The 24,997-nt window shown below is 45.3% G+C and overlaps 1 protein-coding gene across 2 annotated transcripts in view; it reads left to right on the top strand.

Moving 5' to 3' along the window:
• ZFYVE26 (zinc finger FYVE-type containing 26) overlaps positions 1-24,418 on the top strand; it is a 64,073-nt gene extending 39,655 nt beyond the window's left edge. For both annotated transcript variants that reach the window (XM_045807975.2, XM_087856046.1), the window contains 15 exons: positions 1,078-1,241; positions 2,282-2,418; positions 4,591-4,622; positions 5,260-5,396; positions 6,456-6,676; positions 9,930-10,077; positions 10,339-10,548; positions 11,055-11,273; positions 15,322-15,519; positions 16,210-16,409; positions 17,453-17,594; positions 17,886-17,945; positions 19,160-19,342; positions 19,929-19,973; positions 22,357-24,418. In XM_045807975.2, coding sequence (XP_045663931.2) covers positions 1,078-1,241; positions 2,282-2,418; positions 4,591-4,622; positions 5,260-5,396; positions 6,456-6,676; positions 9,930-10,077; positions 10,339-10,548; positions 11,055-11,273; positions 15,322-15,519; positions 16,210-16,409; positions 17,453-17,594; positions 17,886-17,945; positions 19,160-19,342; positions 19,929-19,973; positions 22,357-22,560 — 2,300 coding nt within the window. In that variant the 3' untranslated portion in view covers positions 22,561-24,418. The remainder of the gene's footprint in view (positions 1-1,077; positions 1,242-2,281; positions 2,419-4,590; positions 4,623-5,259; positions 5,397-6,455; positions 6,677-9,929; positions 10,078-10,338; positions 10,549-11,054; positions 11,274-15,321; positions 15,520-16,209; positions 16,410-17,452; positions 17,595-17,885; positions 17,946-19,159; positions 19,343-19,928; positions 19,974-22,356) is intronic.
• The last annotated feature ends 579 nt before the right edge of the window (positions 24,419-24,997 follow it).

Genomic DNA, 24,997 nt, shown 5'->3' with positions numbered 1-24,997 from the left:
GATCACCCCTTTTCACCAGCCCTCCTGTCCTCCAGTCCCTGGCCCCTTGCCCCTTGCACAATGGCCTGCAGTCCTCAGAAGAAGCTTCAGCAAGTGTTTGTTTTGCCTACGCTCAAGGGAGCGGGATTCCGGGGTGAGATCTATGGGCCCTGCAAAGACTCAGTGTGTTTTTCAGTTCTCTTTTTTTGTGGCCTGCCAACTGTGCTTTGCTAGGTGACAAGAAATTTCCTTAGGTACCATAAAGCAAAGACTGTGGCACTTCATGGCCATACTTTGAAAATTAGCCATGCTCTACAGTAACCAGCAGACCTGAGGGAAGGGTATTTATTTATTTATTTATTAGTTTTTTATTGTGGACATTTTCCAATATACAAAAGTAGAGTAGTGTACTGAGGTCTCACATACCTATGGCCCAACTACAATAATTACCATCTCATCACGGCCATTCTTGTTCCAATATACCCTTGTGCCGCTACCGGGTTATTTTGAAGCAAATGCTAGATATCATATGATTTTGTTTATAAATGTATCAGTATATATCTCTAAAAGGTAAGGATATTTACAAAACAAAACCATAACATCATCATCATACCTAAAAACAAATGAATGATTTCTTATTATTACCAACTATCCAGTCAATATTCACATTTCCCCGGTTGTCTCATTAATATTTTTTTTAGAATTGTTTTTTCTAAAATCAAAATCTAAATAACGTCCACACATGGCATTTAGCTAAAATACCTCTCAAGAATTCGATAATGGCCACGCTGCAGTCTGGGTCTTAGTCCTCTGTATATCCAGTACACTTGTTAGTAGATGTAGAAGCTTGATTTGATTCAGGCTTAATATTTTTAGGTAAGTCTGTTTGGTAGGTGCTTATGTGCCTTCCATCAGGAGACACACAGTGTCTAGGTGTCTCTCTTTTTATGATGCAGTCAGCCATTGATGACCATTAGCTGGATGTATTATTGCAGTAGGGGTTTGAAACATGGTGAAATTCTGATTTTCTCATTCCTTCTTCATTTATTAGCTGGACTGTTGATCACCTTTTACTCTGACTTTGGCTCTGCCCCCCAGGTGTCTCCACTATACATTCCCCCAGTCCAAGGGAGAGGAGCTTCCCAGAGAGTCAGCACCTACCGGAGTTTGTCCCCCCAGCAACACCCCCTGGCAGGCCTCAGTGGGTGCCCGATGAGAGTGCGAGCATCTGCATGGTCTGCTGCAGGGAGCGCTTCACCATGGTAAGCGGCGTTGGTCTCCGGCTTTGCCTGTAGGGGAAGTGAATGGAGACTACCAGTTTTCTGGTTTCTGGTTTCTCTGAGCCCAGAGTTTTATAGTCACCTTCTGTCCCCAAGAAGATATTGGTATTTTCAGAAGAACTACCAAATCCAGGACTTTGGATTCAACTTTGACCTAACCAGATATGTTATCTGAATTCAGGGAGGTGGTAGACACTTTCAGGTAGCCTTAAATTCTAAAATCTTTGCCATTCTCATGAAATGACTAAACAGAGGCAGAGTGGTATAGCAGGAGGAGTCACCAACACCAGGAGATCTTGTTTCTAGCTCCCCTTTTACCATAATACAGTTGGCCTGGTAGTGGGTTTATGTACTGGCTCTGGAGACAGAGGACATGGGTTCTAATCCCAGCTCTGCCTCTTATTAGCAGTGTGACTTTTTCAGTCTCAGATGCTCACTTGTAACCTAGGGATGATATATTTTTTGGCCTATGGAGGTATAAGGACCAGCTATGATGACAGATGTTACCACACTTACCAACGTATTGACTGGCATATTAGCTCAGGGCTGATGAGAACAACAATGATGTGATTGCTCTCTTTCCCCCTCACTTTGAAAGAGGTGTAATATGTCCATCAACCTCTACTAGCGAAAGCATTTTTAAAAAAGGACACTTTCTCATCATTGTCAGTGCCATGAAAGCATGTGATATGCTTTGGCTAAGAAAGTCACTTCTTCCCCACTATTCTTGCTGTGTCTTCATACACTGCCTCCATAGACAGGTAGAACTTGTCAGGAATTATTGCAAAACTGCCCATTACTTGGGCACCTTTGCCTACCATCTGAGACATACCTTTAAGTGTCAGGTTCTTAAAGGCAAGAACTAGGTGTTCTTTCTCAATAGAAACCCAAACACCAGGTATTCTTAGTAAGTCACAGGCATCTAATACCAAAGGTAAGTGGGTTGAGAGGTAGACTCACAGTTCCTGCAATCTCATCTTCTCTTTCTCCCTTTTCTTTCTCTTCCCAATGACACTCCTCAGTTCAACAGGCGTCATCATTGTCGCCGCTGTGGCCGGCTCGTGTGCAGTGCCTGCTCCACTAAGAAAATGGTGGTGGAAGGCTGCAGAGAGAGCCCTACTCGAGTGTGTGACCAGTGCTATAGTTACTACAACAAAGAGTGAGTAGCGGGGCCCCTACTTCCATTGACCTCTGCACACCCACCCTCCCCCGAGGTTGGGGGGGGGGCGTGTCTTGGAGTCTCATTGTGGAGAACATCTCAAATCTGGAACAGTGACAGCAAGTTTTAATTTAACATTCACACTAAAATGCCATTAACTCTACAGCAATACGTTTGACCTTGGTCAAAGAAACTTCTAAGAGAGGAAGGAAAGAGAGCTCAAGGTTCTTACATAATGTTCTCCCTAAAATCAGGACACTTGATTCCTGACCAAGGTCGTTACTCTTAGTTTGCCATCAACCTCACCAATTGTTCAGCCCCTCCTGCTTCCATTGGTCTCTGCTGGACTCAGAGGGATATGTTCACACCTGCTGACTGTTCAAGCATCACTTGCAGTAGTTCTAATCTAGCTAGTCATCCTGGCTTGTTACCCACAACTAGAAGAGCCCCCACACATTCCTACGTATAGATTACCTAGTAACAGATTTCAGAAACTGCTTGTACCTCTGGCAAGACAGATTAAGACTGTGTTTGCTGCCTTAGTGTTGCTCAATTTTTCTCACTACTTCTAGCAGCAAAGGAGGGCGAGACTAAGGCTCTAGGCCATCTGGAAATATGAGCCAAAGCAATTCCTCAGAAGCAAATTACTTTGAATTCTTCATGTTTTGCTTACAGACTTAAATTGATTTTATATTCTGCTCAACAGCATTATTGAGTTTGTTTTAATATGAACATTTTTTGTCATTATTTACCACAATGATTACTGATCTCCTAGAAAGGAAGACCGGCCATGCTTATATTGCAGTTTCTGTGATCCTGACATACCACTTGCCTCCCTTGGGGTAGGGGACAGAAGAAATATCCATATACCATATTGCTGAGATTGGCAATGAGCAGTTAATATTGTTGGGGATCCTTTCATTCAACGATTACTCAGCAATAATCACTTCTTCCTCAAGGAGCCCCCATTTTAGTGGGGAGACCGTTAACAAACAGACCATAGAGTCATTCAATGAGTGCAGTGGTAGAGCTACTCAGCTTAGCCTGATGGTCAGAAGGTTTCTTAGAAGTGTGGCACCTTGTCTGAGCGTTAGGGTATGAGAAGTTAGGAAAAGAAGCCTACGCAGGGCATGCCCAGAAGTGGGAGTGACAACTGCAAAAGTAGGGGCAAGAGAATATGTGGGTCCTTTGAGGAAGTATAAATAGGTAGGTGATACGCTGAGGTTCTAGCTGGCATGCCTTGGACTTAGACAACTGACAGCTGAGCCAGGAGGACTTGGGCCCAAAGGCTTGGAGCTTGCTCTTTGGCAGCATGGGCTGGGGTTGACCAGTCGGCTTCTAATGCAGGTGTTAGACTTGACCTCTGATTTGTGGCATCAAGACTTAGTGCTTGGTGATGCCACCTGAAGTTAACCAGAACCAGTGGAAGAGTGAGGAGGACTTTAATGAGTTGAGAACAGGTCATGGGTGGCAGGAGTTGCTCTCAAGAGATAAATAACCAGGCTAGGTTGTAAGGGTTTTGTCTGCTAAAACTTGCAAATGTGGAATACTTTTACCGTGAGAAGCTATGGAAGAATTTTAAACAAAAGCATAACATGACCAGATTTGCATTTTTGAAAGCTTGCTATAGTTACAAAGTCGGGAGTAGGTTGACAGAGTCAAGGACACCAATTGGGAAGTCATTACAAAGGCTCTAGCAATAAATGATGAGGGCCTTCTCTGAGGCAGGGATGGAGAGAGCGATGGGGACACTTAAAGAGGTATTGAAGTGGGGCGCCTGGGTGGCTCAGTCGTTAAGCGTCTGCCTTCGGCTCAGGGCATGATCCCGGAGTTCTGGGATCGAGTCCCACATCGGGCTCTTCCGCTGGGAGCCTGCTTCTTCCTCTCCCACTCCCCCTGCTTGCGTTCCCTCTCTTGCTGGCTGTGTCTCTCTCTCTGTTAAATAAATAAATATAATCTTTAAAAAGTAAAATAAAATAAAAAGGTATTGAAGAGATGGACAGAAAATGGTCAGTGATTGGCTGTGACAGGTGAGGGACAGAAAAGAGTTTGGTTGGTTCCCTGATACATCTTACTTGGGTAACAATGTAAATGGCAGTGCTCTATACCAATTTAAAAACAAAGAGGAGGAGAAGGGATTCAGTCATTTCATTTTTCTTTCTCCGTTTCCAGTGTGCCAGAGGAGAATCCAGGACAACCAGAAGGTAAGGCTGAAACATATTCCTATCTCTTTGTTTATATGTGCAAGTTGGCTCTTCCTTCAGTGTTTCAGCTGCAACTGATACCCTTGATAGCAGCTCAGTCCAACTTGTTGGCCAAGGGAAAAAGAAAATTCTTGGCGTTTTTAAGATGTTTCCCTTAAAGTTTATTATTCTATTAACCTACCATACTGGCCCATTAGCTTCCAGCATTCAGAAGGCCAGCAACCAAAGAATTTGGCCCCTAACTTTGAGTAGGTTATTTCTCCTAGATTCCTTTCATTGCCATCCTACCTCCAAATGCTCCCTTCTTCCCACTAGGCAGTCACTATTAAGAGTTTGATTTATATCCTTCCACAGAGGTTCGTTTTTTGGGCAGCCAGTGGCTCAGCCCTCCATTGGAGAAAGGTTTACATTTCAGAATTTCTTGTGTGAAGCAGTGGGGTTGTATGACACGTAACACTCATCCCAGATCTTCCCTGGGGAAGAAAGTTTGAGGTACCTAATGAGATCTCCCAAAGGAAATAAAGGGGACCCAGGAGAGAGAACAGATATCTGCGTGCAGCTCATGCCAGTTTTCCAGCTGGTGCTACACTGGACTGCTGGTCAGTGACTGACGCACAAATGACACTTCTCTTCTCAGCACCAGACAGCTCCAAGAGTGAAAGTCCTCCCTACTCAGCAGTGGTGAGAGTCCCCAAAGCAGCTGAGGTGGAATGGATTTTGGATCTGAATGAGGAGGAAAACGAGCTGGTGCGGAGTGAATTTTACTATGAGCAGGTAATAGCAGTAAAATTTATTGGTCATTTGAGTTTCTTTACAATATGTAGTTATGACAAGAAATGCGGAGATAGGTGAACACAGCCTGGCCTTCACGTGCTTACAGTGTAGTAATATGGGAGCTCAGACAAGTAAACCAAATGAGGCAGAAAATGAAGAGCATCTTGGAAATGTATGAGAGCAGATCCGGAAGGACTTCATGAGGGTACGTGGGTAGCTCAGTCAATTAAGCATCCAGCTCTTGATTTCGGCTCAGATCATGATCTCAGGGTTGTGAAATCCATGCCCAGCGGGGAGCCTGCTTAAGATTCTCTCTCTCCCTTTCTCCCTGCCCCCTCCAAAATAAATCAAAAATAAAAGTAAAATTTTTAAAAAAGGAAAGGCTTCATGGAAGAAGTAACATTTAAGATGATCCTTAGAAAAGTTGTAGGAGTGTGACAAGCAGAAATTGGGGTGGAGGGGTAGTGTAAGGGGAGTGAGGGTAGGTAGAGGACAAAAAGCACACCTAGAACATCTGAGCAAAGGCACGGTGTCAAAAATTGCAGGGCACAATTAGGGGACTGGAAATGGTTTAATTTGAAGGAACATAGGGTGTTCATAGACAGGTAGTAAAAGGTAGGATTGGAATGGGCAATATGGACAGGGCCTTGAATTCTGCAGTAAGGAAAGTATACTTGGTAGGCATCAGGGACCATGAAAGGTTTTGGAGTGTGCTTTGGATAATTCAGCAGCAGTATGTCCAGGCTTGAAGCAGATAACTTCTCCAGGAAGGGGACTGTCATAGTCCAAGGCAGCAATAAGGAGGACCTGCATTAGTGGGGAAAAGGAGGGAATATATGGACATTCCCAAGAAGTAGGTAACGTATGAACAGAGCTGCCACTTAGAACATCTGAAATTTGTTTAGTTTCACTCCTGCTTTGCCATAGAAGTTTGGCTCCCTCCTTCAGTATATTTCAAGCCAGGTGAACTGGGAAGAATAATTCCTGCCATCCAACGGCATTTGAAGAATGCTTTGGTCCCTGAGCTCACTGTGTGTTTCTCTCTTCCACCCTGGCCAGTCCCCCAGCGCCTCCTTGTGCATTGCCATCCTGAATCTGCACCGAGACAGCATTGCCTGTGGCCACCAGCTGATTGAGCACTGCTGCAGGCTGTCCCAAGGCCTCACCAACCCTGAGGTGGATGCAGGGCTACTCACAGACATCATGAAGCAGCTGCTCTTCAGTGCCAAGATGATGTTTGTCAAGGCCGGCCGGAGTCAGGACCTTGCTCTTTGTGACAGGTAAATGGGAGTGAGTCTCTCTTGTTTTACATGGTTATCATTTCTGTCTAGCTTCTTTTTTCTGGCCCCACAATGTGGTCTCACATCACCATCCTCTTTCAGAAGATGCATTGAAAATGTTTCACGTCTCAGTTTGAGACGGTGAAATGCTGCTACCGGGTCACAAGTGGTCTTCCTCACCCTGCCTTGACAGCCTGTGTCCTCTTTCCCTGGGTACCTCCTCAAAGCAGAGTGTTCTCTAGCTCTACCCAGTCAGAAAGAAAGTCAAGACTTTGGTTAATTTGTAATTAAAATCTATTTAGGGGAGCACCTTTATTCTCTATGGAACTTTCTGGCTTTTAAAGAAAAATGTGTCCTCCCTAAATGTCCAGTGCTCAGCCTTGGCTGGAACTCTACCCCAGTCTTGACCAAATCCAGACTGTGGCCCCAGAAGTTCTGGGTAACAGAGCTATGAAGCACTCTGGGGGCTGGTCCATCCCTGTGTCACAGGTAGGAATCTGAGTCGTAAAGTACGAGTATCTGTGGAAAAGCTATGGTTAGGCCCCAGAGCCCTATACAACCTGCTCTGCCTCCATTCATTAACTTGACAGTTGAACCTCCCAGTTCCCAGCTTATCCACCCAGATGTGTGACTCATGTTGGTTGTTCTCAGCATTCAGGCTGAGATTTGGGAGTAGAGAAAATAATTTTCTTTGAAGTATAAGTGCCTCAGGCACTTGTTCAGAGTGTTTGCCTGCAAATTTCCAAGACAGCAGAGCGAGCTCAGTGAATCTCATCTGCACTGCTTCCTGGCTCTGTAACCTTGGACAAGTCTGTTAACCGCCCTGGGCCTCAGTTTCCTCCTCTGTAAAATGGCGATGTTAGTAATAACCTATCTCATAGGGCACCCAGGAGGATAAAATAAGAGTATCCCTGTAAAGAGCTAAGAATTGAGCCTGTATTCTCCAGAAATTCTAGTTTATGTATTTTCATTAACAAAACCAGAAGATTGGGAAAGACAGGAGGAGGTGGCACAGAAAGTGGAAGTATAAAGCAGTTAATTTCACTCTTTCCTATCAAGAGACAATAGATTCTATATCATTTTTCAAGTTAATAAATGAAGAAATGGGTATATGTTGAAGTTTCTCACTTTTTAAATTTTTTTTAAATATTTTATTTACTTGAGAGCAAGAGAGAGAGAGAGAGATTGAGAACACACAAAGGAAGAGGGAGAAGCAGTCCCAGCTGAGCAGAGAGCCCAACCTGGGGCTCCATCCCAGGACCCTGGGATCATGACCTGAGCCAAAGGCAGATGCTTAACCGACTGAGCCACCTGGTGCCCCAAGTAAGGTTTTTTAAAATAACCGTGAAAAGAACCAAAAATCTACCAATTTACCAGAAATGGAGAAGAGGGGAAAAGAACAAAAACCACTCTGTATAGCAAAAAGTAGAATTTAAGACAAAAATAAAAATATATCTAAATTATCTCAGATATCAGTAATGTAAATGAGATGAAATCTTATTAAAAGAAAAAAGTATTCAGATTGGGGGATAAAACAAATCTAATGTCAAGTCCTGTACTTCCTTCAAAATCAAATATAAATGGAGGAGATATCCTCTCTAGGCTGTGGACAACAGAAATTAAGAAAGTGCTTACTTTGATAGGATTCTCACCCCCAAATGCTGGGCACGTCTCTTGACAGTGTACAGCAATGGTTTCAAATTACACATTCTTTTTCCCCAATTCTGGATTCACACACCCATTCTAGAGGATTACTTCCTTCGTGCAGGTTTGCTAATGGTAGTGGATTCACCTCTCATGTGTGATTTGCGGAGTATTTTTTCACTGTTTTTAACTCCTTGTTCCTTCTAATAGACATATAAATAAATAAATAAATGTTTAAAAACAGAACTCACATTGCCTATTAAAAATGTACAGTACGGGGGCGCCTGGGTGGCACAACGGTTAAGCGTCTGCCTTCGGCTCAGGGCGTGATCCCGGTGTTATGGGATCGAGCCCCACATCAGGCTCTTCTGCTGTGAGCCTGCTTCTTCCTCTCCCACTCCCCCTGCTTGTGTTCCCTCTCTCACTGGCTGTCTCTATCTCTGTCGAATAAATAAATAAAATCTTTAAAAAAAAAAATGTACAGTACGTTGTGATACCAAATTTGCATTTACAGAGTATACTCTCCTTTGCCCCATTCCCACTAGTTGAAAATGACTGATGTACTGAATCCCTTTCCAGAGAAATTGGTGGCTAAGTCAGGATCCACAGGTTTTTTGACTAGATTATAACATATATTGCATAATATATTTACTGTGTAATACGTATTGTATAATATATACAATTCAAGAACTTTGAGTGTAGGACTGTTTCAAGGCAGCACTGGACAGAGTGACCCAGCGTTCTGGGCTCTCTGTTCCTATAAGATTTTTGCAGTCACCAGGTGTCAGGAGTAATATCAAAGGTGGCCGTCATTCTTAGCACAGGGAGACGATGTCAAGTCCAGAAGACTAGAATCCACGTGATTGCCTGGCAGCACCTCCAGGCAATGGTAGTGATGTGAACTCCATACTGAGTAGGAGTGCAGGCCACGGAGATAGCCTCAGGCTCTGTGCTCTCTCCCACGCAAACAGGTTTCTAAAGAACCAGAAAGCAAGTGGGTAATTGGGTCTCCTCCTTGTGAGCATTCCTACTTTGAGTATTAATATCTAATATTTAATGAATACCTACAAAATTCTAGACTTAATCCTAAACCCTTTTACTTGAGCTATTTCATTTCACCCTAAAATTCTGTTATTGTATCCATCTAAAAGATGAGTAAATTGAGGCAGAGAAGAGTTAACTAACTTGCCCAGGGTCATAGAGCTGCTGAGTGATAGAGTTGAATTCAGAGTATGACTCCAGAGCCTTCTCTCACAGTGTTTACATACCCCTCAATTCTCATTTTCACCTTTCACATTGGAATTGAAATAGAAAACTTGTAAGCAGGGGCGCCTGGGTGGCTCAGGCTTGAAGCTTCTGCCTTCATGATCCCAGGGTCCTGGGATCGAGCCCCGCATCAGACTCCCTGCTCTGCAGGGGGCCTGCTTCTCCCTCTCCCTCTTGCCTGCCACTCTCTCTGCTTGTGCTCTTTCTCATGCTTGCTCGCTCTCTCTCTGTCAAATAAATTAATTTAATTAAATCTAAAAAAAAGAAAAAGAAAACTTGTAAGCAGCAACTATTTTTAGTAAGACTCTGGAGCCTCATTGCCTCGTCCCTTCCCTCCCTGTAGCTACATCAGCAAGGTGGATGTGCTGAATATCTTAGTTGCTGCTTCCTATCGCCACGTGCCACCTCTGGACCAGATTCTGCAGCCGGCTGCAGTAACCAGGCTAAGGAACCAGCTTTTGGAAGCTGAGTACTACCAACTGGGTGTTGAGGTGAGACGAAGACAAAGCTTACTTCTACCCAACTGTAATGAGTTGCCTTTGCCTAGCCTTGCAAATGGGTATTGTCATCTCTCAGTTGTCCTTGGTCATGGGGAAGTATCTAGGGCATGACAAGTTTGACAGTTTGGCAGTAATGGCAGGTAGGGTGATGGAGGAGGAAGATGATTGGCAACAATGGGAAAGACTAGGTCTTTGGCATTTTCAGGCCTGGATTTAGGTACTTCTCACTAAAAGGAGCAATTTTTCTTCCAGATCTCCACAAAGACTGGCCTCGATCCCACTGGAGCATGGCATGCTTGGGGCATGGCCTGCCTCAAAGCTGGGAACCTCACTGCTGCACGGGAGAAGTTCGGCCGATGTCTGAAGCCTCCTTTTGACCTCAATCAGCTGAGTCACGGCTCAAGACTGGTACAGGATGTGGTTGAGTACCTGGAGTCCACAGTGAGGCCACTCCTATCCTTGGTAAGAACGTAGCAGGGGAAAGGTCAGTTCAGGGAGGAAGAAGGCCCAGCAGCAGTAATGACCTGGGAAAAGGATCACCTTCCACTCAGCTTATAGTGGCAGTCCTGGCTCAGAGCTGCCAGGTTTAGATTTTGTTCTTTCCGTTATACATAATTAGGTAGTAACTATATATGGTTAGATAAGTAATACAAAGTCAATTTAAAAAAAAAAAAGCAATTTGGTCTATACTACGGAAAAGTATTTTTAAAATGATAAAAATGACATTTAATCCCATACCCAGACTTAAGTAATGTTTAGATTTTGGCGAATTTTCTATGTTATGTTTTTGAATGAAACATGGTATTATAATATGGAAAATTTTGTATCCTGCCTGTTTTTCTGCCCTTCAAACTGTATTGTAAGGCTACTTCCACGTTTCTAAATATTCTTTGACAGCAGTATTTTCAGAGGCTGCTAAGAATTTACTGAGTTTTATTTTTCTTTTGCACTCTCTCCTTTCCCGTCAGCAAGATGATGATTACTTTGCTACCTTGAAAGAACTGGAAGCTACACTTCGGACCCAGAGCCTCTCTCTGGAGGTGATTCCTGAAGGGAAGATCATGAACAACAGCTACTACCAAGAATGCCTCTTCTACCTGCACAACTATAGCACCAACCTGGCCATCATCAGCTTCTACATGAGGCACAGCTGCATGCGGGAAGCCTTGCTCCACCTGCTCAACAAGGTGGGGCACACAAACTGACCTCTCAAAGTGCAGGACCTACTTTGCCCATCTGGGTTGGCCCACTCAGCTCTAAGGGGGGCGGGGGTTCAATAAACCCCCTGAAACTTAACCCACTGTTGAGCTGTGAGATCATTTCTGGTAGAGTTCAGATCAAAATGGAAAATCTGTCCACCCAAATTAGATTTGATATATGGGCAATAAGTCTTAACCTGGATCCAGATTGCCCTTCTGACTGGCAATGACAAATTTCATGCCTTCTCCCAAAACATACAGCAGAATCAAACAGTAGTTGAGAGCATGGTCTCTGGAATGAGATGGTTGGTGTAAGTGGTATGACCTTGACCAAATTGCTTTACCTCTCTGTTTCTACACACCTCCCACCTGCCCTGGGACTGTGTCCCACTGCTGACTTAGCTGCTAATCCACTCAGAGTGTTACAAGGGCCAGGAAACACCCATGATCCTGTATTTGGGCCCCAAATATCTAATGGAAGGAGAGAGCTTTCCTTTTTTCTGACATCCTCTGCCCTCCTCTCACAGGAGGCAAAGGCACTTCTGAAGTGAATTATTTCTGTGGAGCTATTGTTAAGCAAAATCAGGATTCTGTTTCACCATGACTCTTTGGCATTCGTTTTTTTATCAGATTGTTCCATCAATACTTTCTGAGGAATTGGCTGATCTGTACCAAATTTCATAGGAAATTAAAGGAGTTCATGCTTTAATTTCAGTTTGCTGCCCTGATTCAAAATGGCAGCCAATGAAAGTTTATAAATGGACATATCTTCTAGGATTGCTCTAAGTGAAGTCAGCTGTTCATAGTCATGGTAACCATACCCCTACAGGGTAACTACTAACCAGGTTTCAAGAATAAAGTAAGAATTATTTTAATTAGAGTTTAACTGCTATTTTTTTCCTTTTCTTCAGTTTCTAAATGAGTTTTGAGGTTAAGTTGCTTCTCCCAAGCACAGATTGAGAGTGGAAATCAACCAGTTCTGTTTCTTCTAACTGTTGACTAGTCCAGAGAGTTAAGCTGCTTACTTACTTATCTTGGTAGAAGCTGACAACAGCATTACCCTGCTTTACATTGGCCGAGCGAGGAAAGAAGCCTTCTTTTTATAGGAGTATAATCACGGTTACCCTTGAACTGAAATATCTTAATTCTCAAGCAGGTAGGGAACAACAGAAAAACACATTGTGAAAACTACAACTGAATGGCTGGAGCCTGGAAGGTGTTCTTTGCTAGCCTCATTCCCTGCCGTTTTCACCCCTTTATCTGTCACACTGTCCCAGAGTGAGCTTTCTAAAACATAATATATGTTATTGATGTTATTCATAGTTCATGTTATTCCCTTCTCCAAAGACCCTCAGGAGATCCCCATGGCCACAAGATGAAGTCCAAATTCCTTAGCACGCATACAGGACCACCGAGATCAGGCCCCCTCATTTGTCCTGTTCATTTTCACCACAAGGTCTATGTATGCCCTACATTCCAGACTTACCAAATTATTTAATTTTCCTGATTGTACCTTGCCCTTTCTGACCTCAATGAACCTGCATGTGCTGTTCCCCCTAACCTTGCCCCTCTTTGTTTTCTTGGGAAACTTCCGTTTATCCTCTCAAACCCTCTCTGTTGAGCATTCATAGAACACACAAGCAACATTAGGAACCTCTTCCTGTATACCACCACTGTATCTAGAATACAGCTCTGTTATTGCATTTATCCCACGCATTGCAACTGTTTGTTTATAACTGTGTCATCCTTTCTGGACCAAGAAAGCTTTTATCTTACTTCTCTGTGTCTTCCGATGCCAGACATAGAGCCAGTTATGAATGAATGAGTTGAGTAGATAAATAGATGAAATGGAAGTTTTTAACATATTGCTCTTCTGAGAAATTTCACCTTTTCTATGGAACTGATTCCCCTGCCTTTTAAAGTCTGTCCTAAAATTTTTAGATTAGGTCTGGGTTTCTGAGTTAGGAACAGCTAGAATCAGGAAAGGAGTCCTCAGCTACCATGGATGTTGTGAAAACTCAGAACTCCTCCAGTTCTAAGCAGCTTGTACCCAGTGTTATTAGGCCAACATGGCTATACTAACATGAGTTTATGGCCATTCTTTACCCTCCATTAGTCTAAAGTCTAAATGCCCGGATGATTTTTTTTCTATGACTATGGAATGCGGGTTTGTGATACAGGGTCTCTGAACCACAGATGAGCTTCAGAAGGGAGGGGATTTGTATGTGTGTGCACCTTCCTGAGGAGTTGGTCCATGGTGTTTATCACTTACTTGATCATCCAAGAAATACTTATTGAAAAGCTAAGGACTACTCTGGGCACTGTGAAAAAAAATAGACAAAAATATCTGCTCTCATAAAACTTACATCATAGCAGGGAGACAGACAATAAACAAGGTAAATAATATCTATAGTATAGGTGATGAGTAATAAGAAAAATAAAGCAGGGGAGAGGTCAGGGATGGTTGGGGAGTTTTAGAAAGGATGCCCAGGGAAGGGGACACTCAGTAGAGGCCTAAAGGAGGTGGGGAGTGAGCCTGGGAGATTCTGGAGGAAGCACAGTCCCAGCGAAGGGAGTAGCAAAGGCAAGGGCCAAGGTGACTTGAGCAGAGTGAGCTGGGAAAAGCGTAGGAGCAGATAAGGTCAGAAAGGTAACAGGGGTCCAATCATATAGGGGTCATATAGGGCCTTGTGGACATTATGAGGGCTTGGACTTTACAATGAGTGAGGAAAACCATTAGAAGATTTTGAGCAGAGGAATAACGTGATGTGACTTATGTTTTATCAGAAAAACTCAGGTTAATTGGTTGGCATTAGACAAAAAAGAGACAGGACAGAAGGTAGTAGATGAGGGAGGAGGCCATTGCAAAAATTCAGGCAAGTGGCAACGATGACTTGGCCAGGGTGGTACATTGAGAGGTTGAGAAGTGGCCAGATAGATGCAGATACTGTGTGTAGGTTGATGGTAGAGCCAGTAGAATTTGCTAATGAATTTGATTTTGGGTGCTGAGGCAGGGGGGGCGGATTTGACTGTTTTTGACCTGAACAACTAGAAAAACAAAATTGCCATCTGAGAAGGGAAATACTACAGAAAGAAGAGATTTGGAAGAAACAACCAGAGTGTAGTTTTAGGTGTATTAAGTGTATGAGGCACCCAAGAGGACATTCGGAGTAGGCAGTTGGGTATAAGTTGAATATCTCCTTCTGGAATTCGGGAGGAATGAACAAGGGGGAAATAGGGATCTAGGCATAATCAGCAAATAGATTTAAAGCCATGAGATTATATGAAATCACCAAAAGAGTGAGTATAGGAAGAAAAGAGGTTCCTCCTAAGTGCTGAGAAAATTAGGAGGAATCACCAAAGAAGATGGAGAAGGAGTAGCTGGAGAAGTAGAAAGAAAACCTGGAGAGGGTGGTTTCCTAGAAGCCAAATAAAGAAAATTTTTCAGGAGGAGGAAGCCATCAGCTGTAGCAAAAGCTCTTGATAATTCAGGTGGAAAACAAGACAGAGATTTTAGATTTAACAATTTAGAGGTCATTGGTGATGTAAGGGGCAATTTCGGTGGAGTGGTGGGTGCAAAAGCTAGATAAGAATGGGTTTAAGAGGGACGCCTGGGTGGCTCAGTTGGTTAAACATCTGCCTTTGGCTCAGGTCATGATCCCAGGGTCCTGGATCGAGTCCCGCAGCGGGCTCCTTGCTCAGTGGGGAGCCTGCTTCTTCCTCTGCCTGCCACTCCACCTGCTTGCTCAGTCTCTCTCACTCTCTCTCTCTCTGACAAATAAATAAATAAAAATCTTTTAAAAAAAAAAAAAAAGAATGGGTTTAAGAGACAATCACGGAAGAGAAATCTCAGCAAAGGAGAGACGTGGAGCAGTCACTAGAGTGGGATTCTCAAAGGTATCTGTGACACATACAAAGTTAAGAAACACCACTATAGAAGGAAGCCAAAGATGTGTTAATGGAAGGAAATCCAGGGTGGGTCTGAGACAGTGCCAGAAGCAGGCTCAAGACGACTTTTTGCCTTGCCTTGTTCCAGGAGAGTCCTCCAGAAGTCTTCATAGAAGGCATTTTCCAGCCAAGCTATAAAAGTGGGAAGCTACACACTTTGGAGAACTTGCTTGAGTCCATTGATCCAACCTTAGAGAGCTGGGGAAAGTACTTGATAGCTGCCTGCCAACATTTACAGAAGAAGAACTACTACCACATTCTATACGAGCTGCAGCAGTTTATGAAGGTAATAGCCCCTTCCTGCCCTCTACCTCTGTTGGTGACACCCGGCCATGCAGGGAGAGTCACCAAGATGAGGGAACAAGACTGTCATTTGGTCCCTGGCCTCATTCTTTGACCAACCCTAGAGCAAATCCATGTGGCTCTCTAGCATTGTTGAATAATATTAGGATTTCCATCCCCATCCCAAAGAGGCAAACCTTAACCTTGTCAGTAACAGCATTCTTCAGAATTCAAGGATCGTGAAGGTGAAAAAGAGGTCTGTGGCAATTTTAAGATAAGCATGAGGCATGAATACAGAATTCGTAAGGAATGGATGGAGAAGTGTTTTTAGAGAAGATGTATAAAGGGAGAGGGACCAGGTTTCTCCCAATCTGTCCAAGGATTGCACCACTAAGTCACAGAAATTGAACCATTCAAAGCCAAAGAGCGAAGCCAAGCTGAATGGAGAATCAGAAGTATCCTTTTCGAAGATCTCTTCTGCGGTGGAATAAAGTCCTTCCCAGGAGCTCAGCCAGTTTGCTTTAGAATTCCTCGGGCTTAGGAATAATTGATATAAAATAGTGTGCATCTGGTGATGGAAGTGGGTGCTGGCAACCAGGTTTCATAGGTGGAAATCAGGTCAGAATTCTGCTCACACCCATACCCTCCAATATCCCTGATCTCACTTGACCTGAATGTTCATTTTCTCTTCCAGGACCAAGTCCGGGCTGCCATGACTTGTATCCGGTTCTTCAGTCACAAAGCAAAGACTTACACGGAACTGGGAGAGAAGCTCTCGTGGCTGCTTAAGGCCAAGGACCACCTGAAGATCTACCTCCAAGATACCTCCCGCGGCACCAGAAGGAAGAAAACCACCTTCTTCCAAAAGAAGATGACTGCAGCTGATGTGTCAAGGTAGCCCGAGGCTCAGGGAACAGTTGGAGTGGGCAGAAAGGCTGGAATGGAGTGTCTGTTGGTGATGAAGCTTCTCTTGTCCATTCCTGAACCCTTGAAAGAGAACCGCATATCTAAAGGCAATCATTCCTGGGGCACCTGGGTGGCTCAGTCGGTTAAGCGTCTGCCTTTGGCTCAAGTCACGATCCCAGGGTCCTGGGATTGAGCCCCACATCAGGCTCCTTGCTCAGCGGGGTGCCTGCTTCTCCCTCTCTGTGTGTGCACACGCTCTCTCCCTCTCTCTCTCAAATAAGTAAAATCTTTAAAAAAGATAAATAAATAAAGGGAAACATTCCTGAGTGACAATGGCCAGTACAAGCCTGGAGAGCCTACAGAGGAGCTCATAGGAAGAGAGCAGGGGAAGTATTAGAACTAGACCCCTTCCAGTAAGCAGGCGAAAGAGGTCCTGTGAAATGTTGGCCCGCCCCCATTTCCATCTTCCTCTCACACTCCTTCCTTCTCCCTTGCTGAGCAGCAATCATGCTGGCCTCCTGGGGGCTCCTCCACACACCAAGCCCTTCTTTCCTCTCAGTCTTTATGCTGGCTTATCCATTCACTCCCTCTGCTTACAACACGACATCTAAACTAAATGCTGCACCCCGCCTTTATCACCTTCATAGGCCCAGTGGCTAAATATTTTATGTGTTCATTCATTATTCATCTCTCCTCTAGCCTATGAACTCTGTGAGGGCAGGGTTCATGTCCCTCTTGACCTCTGTTGTCTGCAGCACATAGGTGCTTCATAAATATTTAACTGATTCAGGAACTGGACTTTATCCAGTTCCACGGAGCAGCTTGCCACGCTGAGGCACCTCTGTACAGGGCACCAGGCCACCCTTTTTGTCTTGTCATAACTGCTCAGAGGGCATTTTGGATCTCTTCTCCTACCATATCATTTCTTTTGCCTTTTCCAATGCCATCTTCTCATGATGTCTCAGTCACCCGGCCCTAGTCACTCCTGAAGCCCCTCATGAGGCTCAGCTGTGCGTCTCCTGTCACCATAGGCACATGAACACACTTCAGCTGCAGATGGAAGTGACCAGATTCTTACATCGGTGTGAAAGTGCTGGGACCTCTCAAATCACAACCTTGCCTCTGCCAACTCTCTTTGGAAATAACCACATGAAAATGGATGTTGCCTGCAAGGTACATACGAATGTTTCAGACCTCTGACAGACTGTTCTTCTCTTTCAGAAGCTTATCACAGTTGTTACCGTCTGGTTAGTATTCCAGTTGTTCATTTGAAGGCTGCCTTCCCACTAGAAAGTGAGCCACAGAAGGCTGGAGATCAAGTCCATTTTGATTACTCTTGTATCCCTAGTGCCTGGCACTTGGAGTCTCAACAAATATTTGTTGAATAAATGGGGCCCCTCTTTCTTGATAGAGGGGCTACTCCATAATTATTGTGTCTTTAAGCACATTTCCTCTCCTTTTCAGGTCATGCTAGGAGGGAAAAATGTGGAAGATGGTTTTGGAATTGCATTCCGTGTTCTGCAGGTATGACTTGAATCACTCGAGATTGTACTAAGGGCAATCAGCACCTGACTGCAGTTCCATGAAAGATTATTCTTCAGAAAACTTTTATCCCAAGGGATGCAGATATACATAATACGTCACGAATGAAGTCAAGGTGGCTGTTACAGAATCGTGTCAGATTCAAGATTCTTGGGTACTTTGCCAAAACCAAGTAACCAGTGACAAATTCATCAAGAGCTATCAAATAAATACCTGAAACCAGGTCTAGACAGTTCCCTGCAGCTGTTCCCTGCATAGGCTCTGCTCGCCCTCTGAGGGGAGCAGGGCTGAAGGATGTGGCAGGGGCCTGGCGGGGGTCCTGTGCAGCAGGAAGGGCCATCAGCATCAATGGCTGCCCCTCCATCCATCTGCCTAGGAGTTTCCTCAAGGACTATCTTTTCTGTGCTTGTGGTCAGAGGACGCAGGTGTGACTGTGGCAGAGTGGAACAGGGCACTGAAACCACAAGGGTCAGAGTTTCTCCACACAACCTCCCCACACCCCCCTGCCCTCCGCCCCACCAGACAGTTCGCACAGACGCCCTAAGGACCATCACTCTCTGGGCAAGTGGGGTCTGGAACGCATTGTGTCTGTGTCGAGGATTAATGGCTTCATGAGTAATTGGACTGATTCCTTTCTTTTCCACCTATTTCAGTGTTGGAAAAAGCTCTCCACAGCCACATACCCCTGGTGGACAGGAAGAGCCACAGCTCCTCTCAGACTCTGTCAAGGATTATCGTAGATCGGGCTTAAAGTGTTTATCTGGTAGTTTCTAACAGATCAGTCTTTTGGTGAATTGGTCTGTTTCCAAATACCAAGGCATCTGTTGGCAGAGCACCAAGTGTCCAAGCAGCAAATACCAACCCTCAACATCCCTTTCCTAAGACAAAGGTGGCTCATTAGAAGAAGAACAACCCAGCCTTGGGAATTTGATGAGAGTATTTTCAGAAAGTGGCACTGCAGTGAGGTATCCCACGTTAGATATCAAGGTTACGATGCTTATGGTTGCTTCCTGAAATGTCTGCCTCCTTCCAAAGAGGAACTTTTTTCTTGTTTTGTTTGTGTGTCGTAGGAGTGTTTCTGTTATGACTGCAATCAGCGTGGTTTATCCACACCAAGCAGGCTTTTTAAATGTTGCCTTCCTTCCTACTGCTGGTGCCCCTGCTCCCCTAAGCCCCCGTGCTGTGCTCTCTTCTAGGACTTCCAGCTGGACGCCGCCGCCACCTACTGCAGAGCCGCCCGGCAGCTGGTGGAGAGGGAGAAATACAGTGAAATCCAGCAACTGCTCAAGTGTGTCAGCGAGTCAGGCATGGCAGCCACAAGTGACGGGGACACCATCCTCCTGAACTGCTTGGAAGCATTCAAGAGAATTCCACCCCAGGTACGCGCACTCCTGTGCCTCTTGGCTCCTCCGTCTATTTCATTGTCTTCACATCCTCCTCTTGGTTTTTCTGTTCCCCGTGGTATACTCATAATGTATTGGAACTCTGCAAGATCCCTTTATCTTTCTGACTTCTCTGTAACAATGGTCTCAGCCTGAATCAACCCTTCTCTGGAAAGAAGATTCGTGGTTATCAACCTCTACTCCCGGAAGGTGTCCCTCAGTATCCATTGTCTAACATGCACCAGTGGACAGACCAATTTGAGCTTCTCCCTCTGATTGTAGAGGAGGTCAGGGTGGGTCTGGGATGGCCTTTGAGCATGTTGCCCATGAAATCATCCCCCTGTGGCTTCTTAGTGGGGTAAACAGAGTCACATCTTCTTGTGAAGGCCAAGGACAGTCCTCTTGGGAGCTGTTCTTTCCCCTCAAATTCCCAAGCCTGGTGCTAATCATTAGATTTCCTTTGGTGCTCTTATAGCAGAAGTTGAGTTTAAAAGAGAACAAGCAGGCTGAGGCTGGATTGGGCGTCAGCTCCCACACTGGGGACTCTTCCTCCTCTCACGACCACTGTTTCTCTCCGGCACAGGAGCTGGAGGGCCTGATCCAGGCGATACACAGTGATGACAACAAGGTGAGCAGAAACATCTCCAACCCTGGTCATGTCATGAGCAGCACCTTGGGCTTACCTTTTCACCTTTATCCATTGCTCCCCACAACTGTTCCATTCAACCGGAATTTCCACTTCTTTGTTATCCAGAGGTGGAGCTGGGGCCCAGCCAGGGGTGCCGAGGGAGAAAATAGATGGAGCACACACAAACATTGACCTCATAAGCCTTTGCCTTCCTACCTCTTCATGCCTCCATTTTCATGCAGAGCTTTTCTCAGAGACCCCAAGGAAATCCTTCATTTCTATCTTCAGGTTGACTGACTGAATGAGGTTCTCAGAGTGGGTAGGCATTTCGTTATCCTGGAGGGAAATGGGTACCCTGTACAGGAAGGAAAAAACCCTGCCCAGCCCTTGAGCAACAGCCACCATTCACGTCTCATTCTCCAGAGCAGGCTACTTGCCTGAGGTCAGTGAGCTCTTTCCTATTGAGTAGGAAATCAGTGCTTCTGCAAGGAGTGCCAGCCAGAATAGTACTCCCAGCGGCTCCTGCCTGTGCCTAGCCACAGGCTGATCCACCCACCCTCCGGAAGAAGGCCCACAGGCCAGCAGAGGTATAGGAAAACCAAGCCAGACCACCCTGGCCACTAGCAGTGGGAAGATCTGGCAGCTGAGTCCCTTATGAAGAAAACTAATGTCAGGCACAGCATGAGGCTTCTTACCCAACCACAGAGCTGCTCCCTGTGATAGTATTGCTAATCCCTGGACTGAACTTGCCGGGCCTTCTTTCATCGACGGGTCAGGGAGCACGTGTTCTGAGCATTTCTTCATTTATGCATGCAGCACCAGATGACCTCATATGGAAAGGATGGAATTCTGATATTCTGAATTGTAGAGAAGTACTTTTTCAGAATCATGAGAATCCAGCAGCCAGGCCAGACACCCCGATTCCCTGAGTCCCAAACTGCAGTCCTTTTCCAAGCCTTCAGTGAGCCTCCCCCTCAATAGGGCAGAGGCTGTGGCCCTGGGAAAGACATGCATTAAAATCTCGACAGTTCTTAACTTTTTCAGGTGCTTTTCTCTCAACAGCTATTCTCATGCATGTAAGTGATCTCGGGCCACAAGGTCTTGCCAAAAACCAGCCTTACTCAGTTCCTATTCCAGACTTTCTAGCAAAATGCCCTCCTTCTCTAGGTAGGAATTTTGCCTGCCAACTTGTGATATTATGTTTAAAGCACATAGGTGCTAAGTAGAGCTCAAGGCCTGGGTGAGAGCAAACAGCCTGGGGCAGCAGGTAGATACCCAGACAGCAGGACTTGATTACTTAGTAAGCTTAGAGAACATCCAGCATCTTCTAGCTTTAGGAGATTATCTGTAGTTGAGCTTAAGATAGACTTCAGCGACCAAAACAAAAAAGAAGGTGGAAGGTTGAAACAAGAGAGAGGAGTCCCTTCCAACCACCAGAAGGGACTGTCACAGCAGAAAGGCAACTGCTGCCGGAAGCTCTGAGGCAGCTCATGAGGGCCTTGCTGTTGACCGGCCTAGAACACTGGCCAACCAGCGATGTGCTGGTGACATTGAGGCCAGGAAAGGCATGAGCTCTAGTCTCCATCAAGCTGGGGGTTTATGAGATGGAGGGCCTCCAGAGTGCAAGAGAGACACCCCTCACACCCAAAACTGAGACGCCTCTGATCCAAACAGCAAAAGTCAAGTCAGTGTGGGATTAGACCTTAATTAGACCTTTTCTGATTATGTATGTGCATGTTCATACCTGAATTTCCAGTTACAAGATTTTAAATTCAGCAGGTCAAAACAGAAAAATAGTGAAAGGGGAATCTGTGTGCCCATAGTAAGGAAGAGATACAGTGTTTCAGCCATTCATTCATTCATTGACTTAATGCATATTTATTCAGTTCATACCGCATGCCAGGCCATGCGCTAGGCACCACAAGTACAGGAAGTAGAAAAAGCAGACGCCATTCCTGTCCTTGTGGAGCTTAAAATCTAGCCAAGGAAACACGCATCAATCAAATCATTACCCAAGCAACTATAAAATCCTGACTCGTGGGCAGTGACAGTGCTGACTCTGAAGCGAAGAGGAAGCTAGAGAGCCCAGCGCAGTGAGGAGGAGGGCCTCAGAAGCAATAGAGGCCAGACTCTGCCCACCCGCCTGCTTTCTTCTTTTTAAAATTCTTAGGTTATTTTTAATCATTATAAAATAACACAGCATAATTGCTTAATGTCCAGAATCTTTAAAGCGTTGCTACAGTGAAAGGAAAGACAAGAACCCAATCATTAATTTGGTAGGTGAGAAGTGATCTTTCGTCTGCTGAGCTCTGGGTCACAGCTCTGCGTTGTTTTGTCATCCGTGATGGTTTCTTTCTGGCTGTCTCTTCTTCCCCATTGCCAGGTTCAGGCATACCTGACATGTTGCAAACTGCGTTCTGCCTACCTGATTGCCGTGAAGCAAGAACACTCACGCGCCACAGTGCTCGTCCAGCAGGTGCAGCAGGCTGCCAAGAGCAGCGGGGATGCAGTAGTGCAAGACATTTGCGCCCAGTGGCTTCTGACAAGCCACACCCGGGGTGCCCACGGCTCAGGCTCCAGGAAGTGACAATGGGCAACAGGGCCTGAATACTGTGGAACGGGAGAGACGGAGATGAGCTCTACCTCTTTCCTCCTGTGCAGTGGGACTTCCCTGGCTCTGCCCCAGGTCGGAAAGAGCTGGATTGGACCCTAGTTGCCATCTTGGGCAAGGATAGGACCTTTCACGCCACGCAAGTGCCATGTTTCTGTAAAGTAGTGGAATCTGTGTGTTTGTCTGGAGATGGCCAGTTCTTTCTACCTCAGAGTGAGTGTGCGTGCACGCTCCTGTGCACTCATGTTTACGCCTAAGCATTTCTGAACAAACAAAACTCCCCCCCCACCACCAAAAAGAGGCACTTTACTTTAGACTTCTGCCAGTCTGAAAACCTTTCCTGCGTTTTGGTTCTTAACCCGGGTCATCCTGTTTGTACACATTTCCCTCCACGTGGAGATGCTCAGTAGCTCCTCATAACTAAAAGGGTTTTACAGAGAATTCTAGAACAGCACCAAAAGGATTGCCTCTTACTTCTTCCTTCCCCCTCCCCAAATTCAGAGATGGCCTTGGGGCAAGTGCTACCTGTGGAATAAAACTGGTCCACGTATGTCCTGTCACAAGCACAAGGAGTTACCAGGAGTCTTTGGAAGGAAGTCCAAACAGAAGAATCCTCAGGTGCCGGCGTCCGAAAGCTGTTGATGCACACAGTGAGGGGGTCAGAGCCCCACACACCGGCAGGCAGGGCCCCATTGCATCCATCCCACAGGGAGAGAAAGGTGAACCTCTCCAAACAAGAACGCGGGGAGGTTGCAGACAAGCACAGAGCTGGCTTCTGTGAATTATCCTGCCACAGAGAGAACACAGCTCCATCTTCGAGAAAGGAAAGAGAAATGGTAGCCAAGGTCCTAGGACTAAAATGGCTAGACTACCTATTTGAGTTATGATCCTATTTGCACCCCTTTAAAATGGTTAGGAAACCACTTCCTCTTCTCTCCTGCTTCTCCACAGTCTCAAAAGGACCCCAAGATGAAGACGCAGAGGCCCAGGGTCATCTAGAGGGCAGTGTACTTCTTTGTCTTCACGGAGGGAGTCAAGGGTTGGGCCTGCAGATAAGAGTCAGAACAAGGGGACGATGAATTGGTCCCATCCAGTTGATGGAAAACCAGGTGAAGTACTCCTTTCATATGCACTGGCTTGTGTGCCCACACCAGGTACGATTTAGAAAGGGTCGGTCATCCTCAGTGTCTTGGATTTACAAATGAGGGCCCTAAGGAAAGCTCTGCAGCTCTGAGCCTCCCACCAGCCAGAGCTCCGTCTGTTGATCTCACATTTGCTGCTGAGACAAACAGGAACTGGAAGCCAAAGTCAGTATCTCTGGTGCTTAGACCCTATGGATTTCTCTCTGAACCAGGTTTTTTGATAGTAAAAAAAAACAAATATTATGAGCATCTGTCCGATTCAGAGCTTTGGTCCTATAGAGAGGGGAAAGACTGCAAAGAAAATATTAGATCTCTTTTGGGGGGAGTTTAACAAATGAAGTGGTTTTTCCTTCTTCGAGTCATAGAATTGTCTGTCTTCCAGGAAAAGTCATTCCCTGGCATCTGCTTGCACTTCTGAGTCTGCCTGCCCTCTTTGCACTGAACATAAGCACTTTATATGAATGGGTTGCAAATCTTGCAGCTCTTAATTTGGGATGTTAAGACCAGATTTTTCTGACTTTTTCCTCTAACTAGTTGAACTATAAAGTAGGTAACCATTGGGTAGACTGACATAAGATGAGGCTAAAGGCCTTTGAGCATCGCGCTGTGGTCTCCAGGAAAAAAAAAAAGTACATGTTGAAGGGTTGAATGTTTTACGACAAGCAAGCCACAATAAAGTGTCTGTCCTACCAGTTTCTTGGCTTCATGACTTTTTTGTGATGTCTTGCTCTTACCCTTCCCTTCCTTTTTGCCTTGTGTTCTGTGTGAAGAGAAACCATGTGTGGGAGAGTTCAGATGGTCTTCAGTTCTTGAACTTTCTTGAAATGATTCCCATCGTAACTAATGACTCTTTGGTTAGGATTCATCTCAAGTTTCCTGTGTGTTCAAAACTATTAGTGTACTCTCTACCACCAGAAAACTTTTTTGCTTCAGTTGGGGTTGTAGGTGGAAGTAGGTTATACATTCATCAGGTATAGAAAGTGAGTGAGGGCAGGGCTCCTGGGTGGCTTAGTCATGAAGCATCTGCCTTCCGCTCAGGTCGTAATCCCAAGGTCCTGGGATGGAGCCCTGCATCAGGCTCCCTGCTCCTCTAGGAGCCTGCTTCTTCCTCTCCCACTCCCCCTGCTTGTGTTCCCTCTCTTACTGCCTCTCTCTCTCTCTCTGTCAAATAAATAAAATCTTTAAAAAAAAAAAAAGAAGAAGAAGAAAAGAAAGTAAATGAAAAAAGTCCCTCTCCCTATCCCTTCAACCCAGCGCCCTCCCGGAGGCCA

Source organism: Ursus americanus, chromosome 26 (assembly GCF_024610735.1).
Source record: "Ursus americanus isolate L20-20 chromosome 26, mUrsAme1.1.p, whole genome shotgun sequence".
In the NCBI taxonomy this organism is placed as follows: Eukaryota; Metazoa; Chordata; class Mammalia; order Carnivora; family Ursidae; genus Ursus; species Ursus americanus.
The sequence above is the reverse complement of the archived record's forward strand: the minus strand, read 5'-3'. Positions and strand labels throughout refer to the sequence as shown.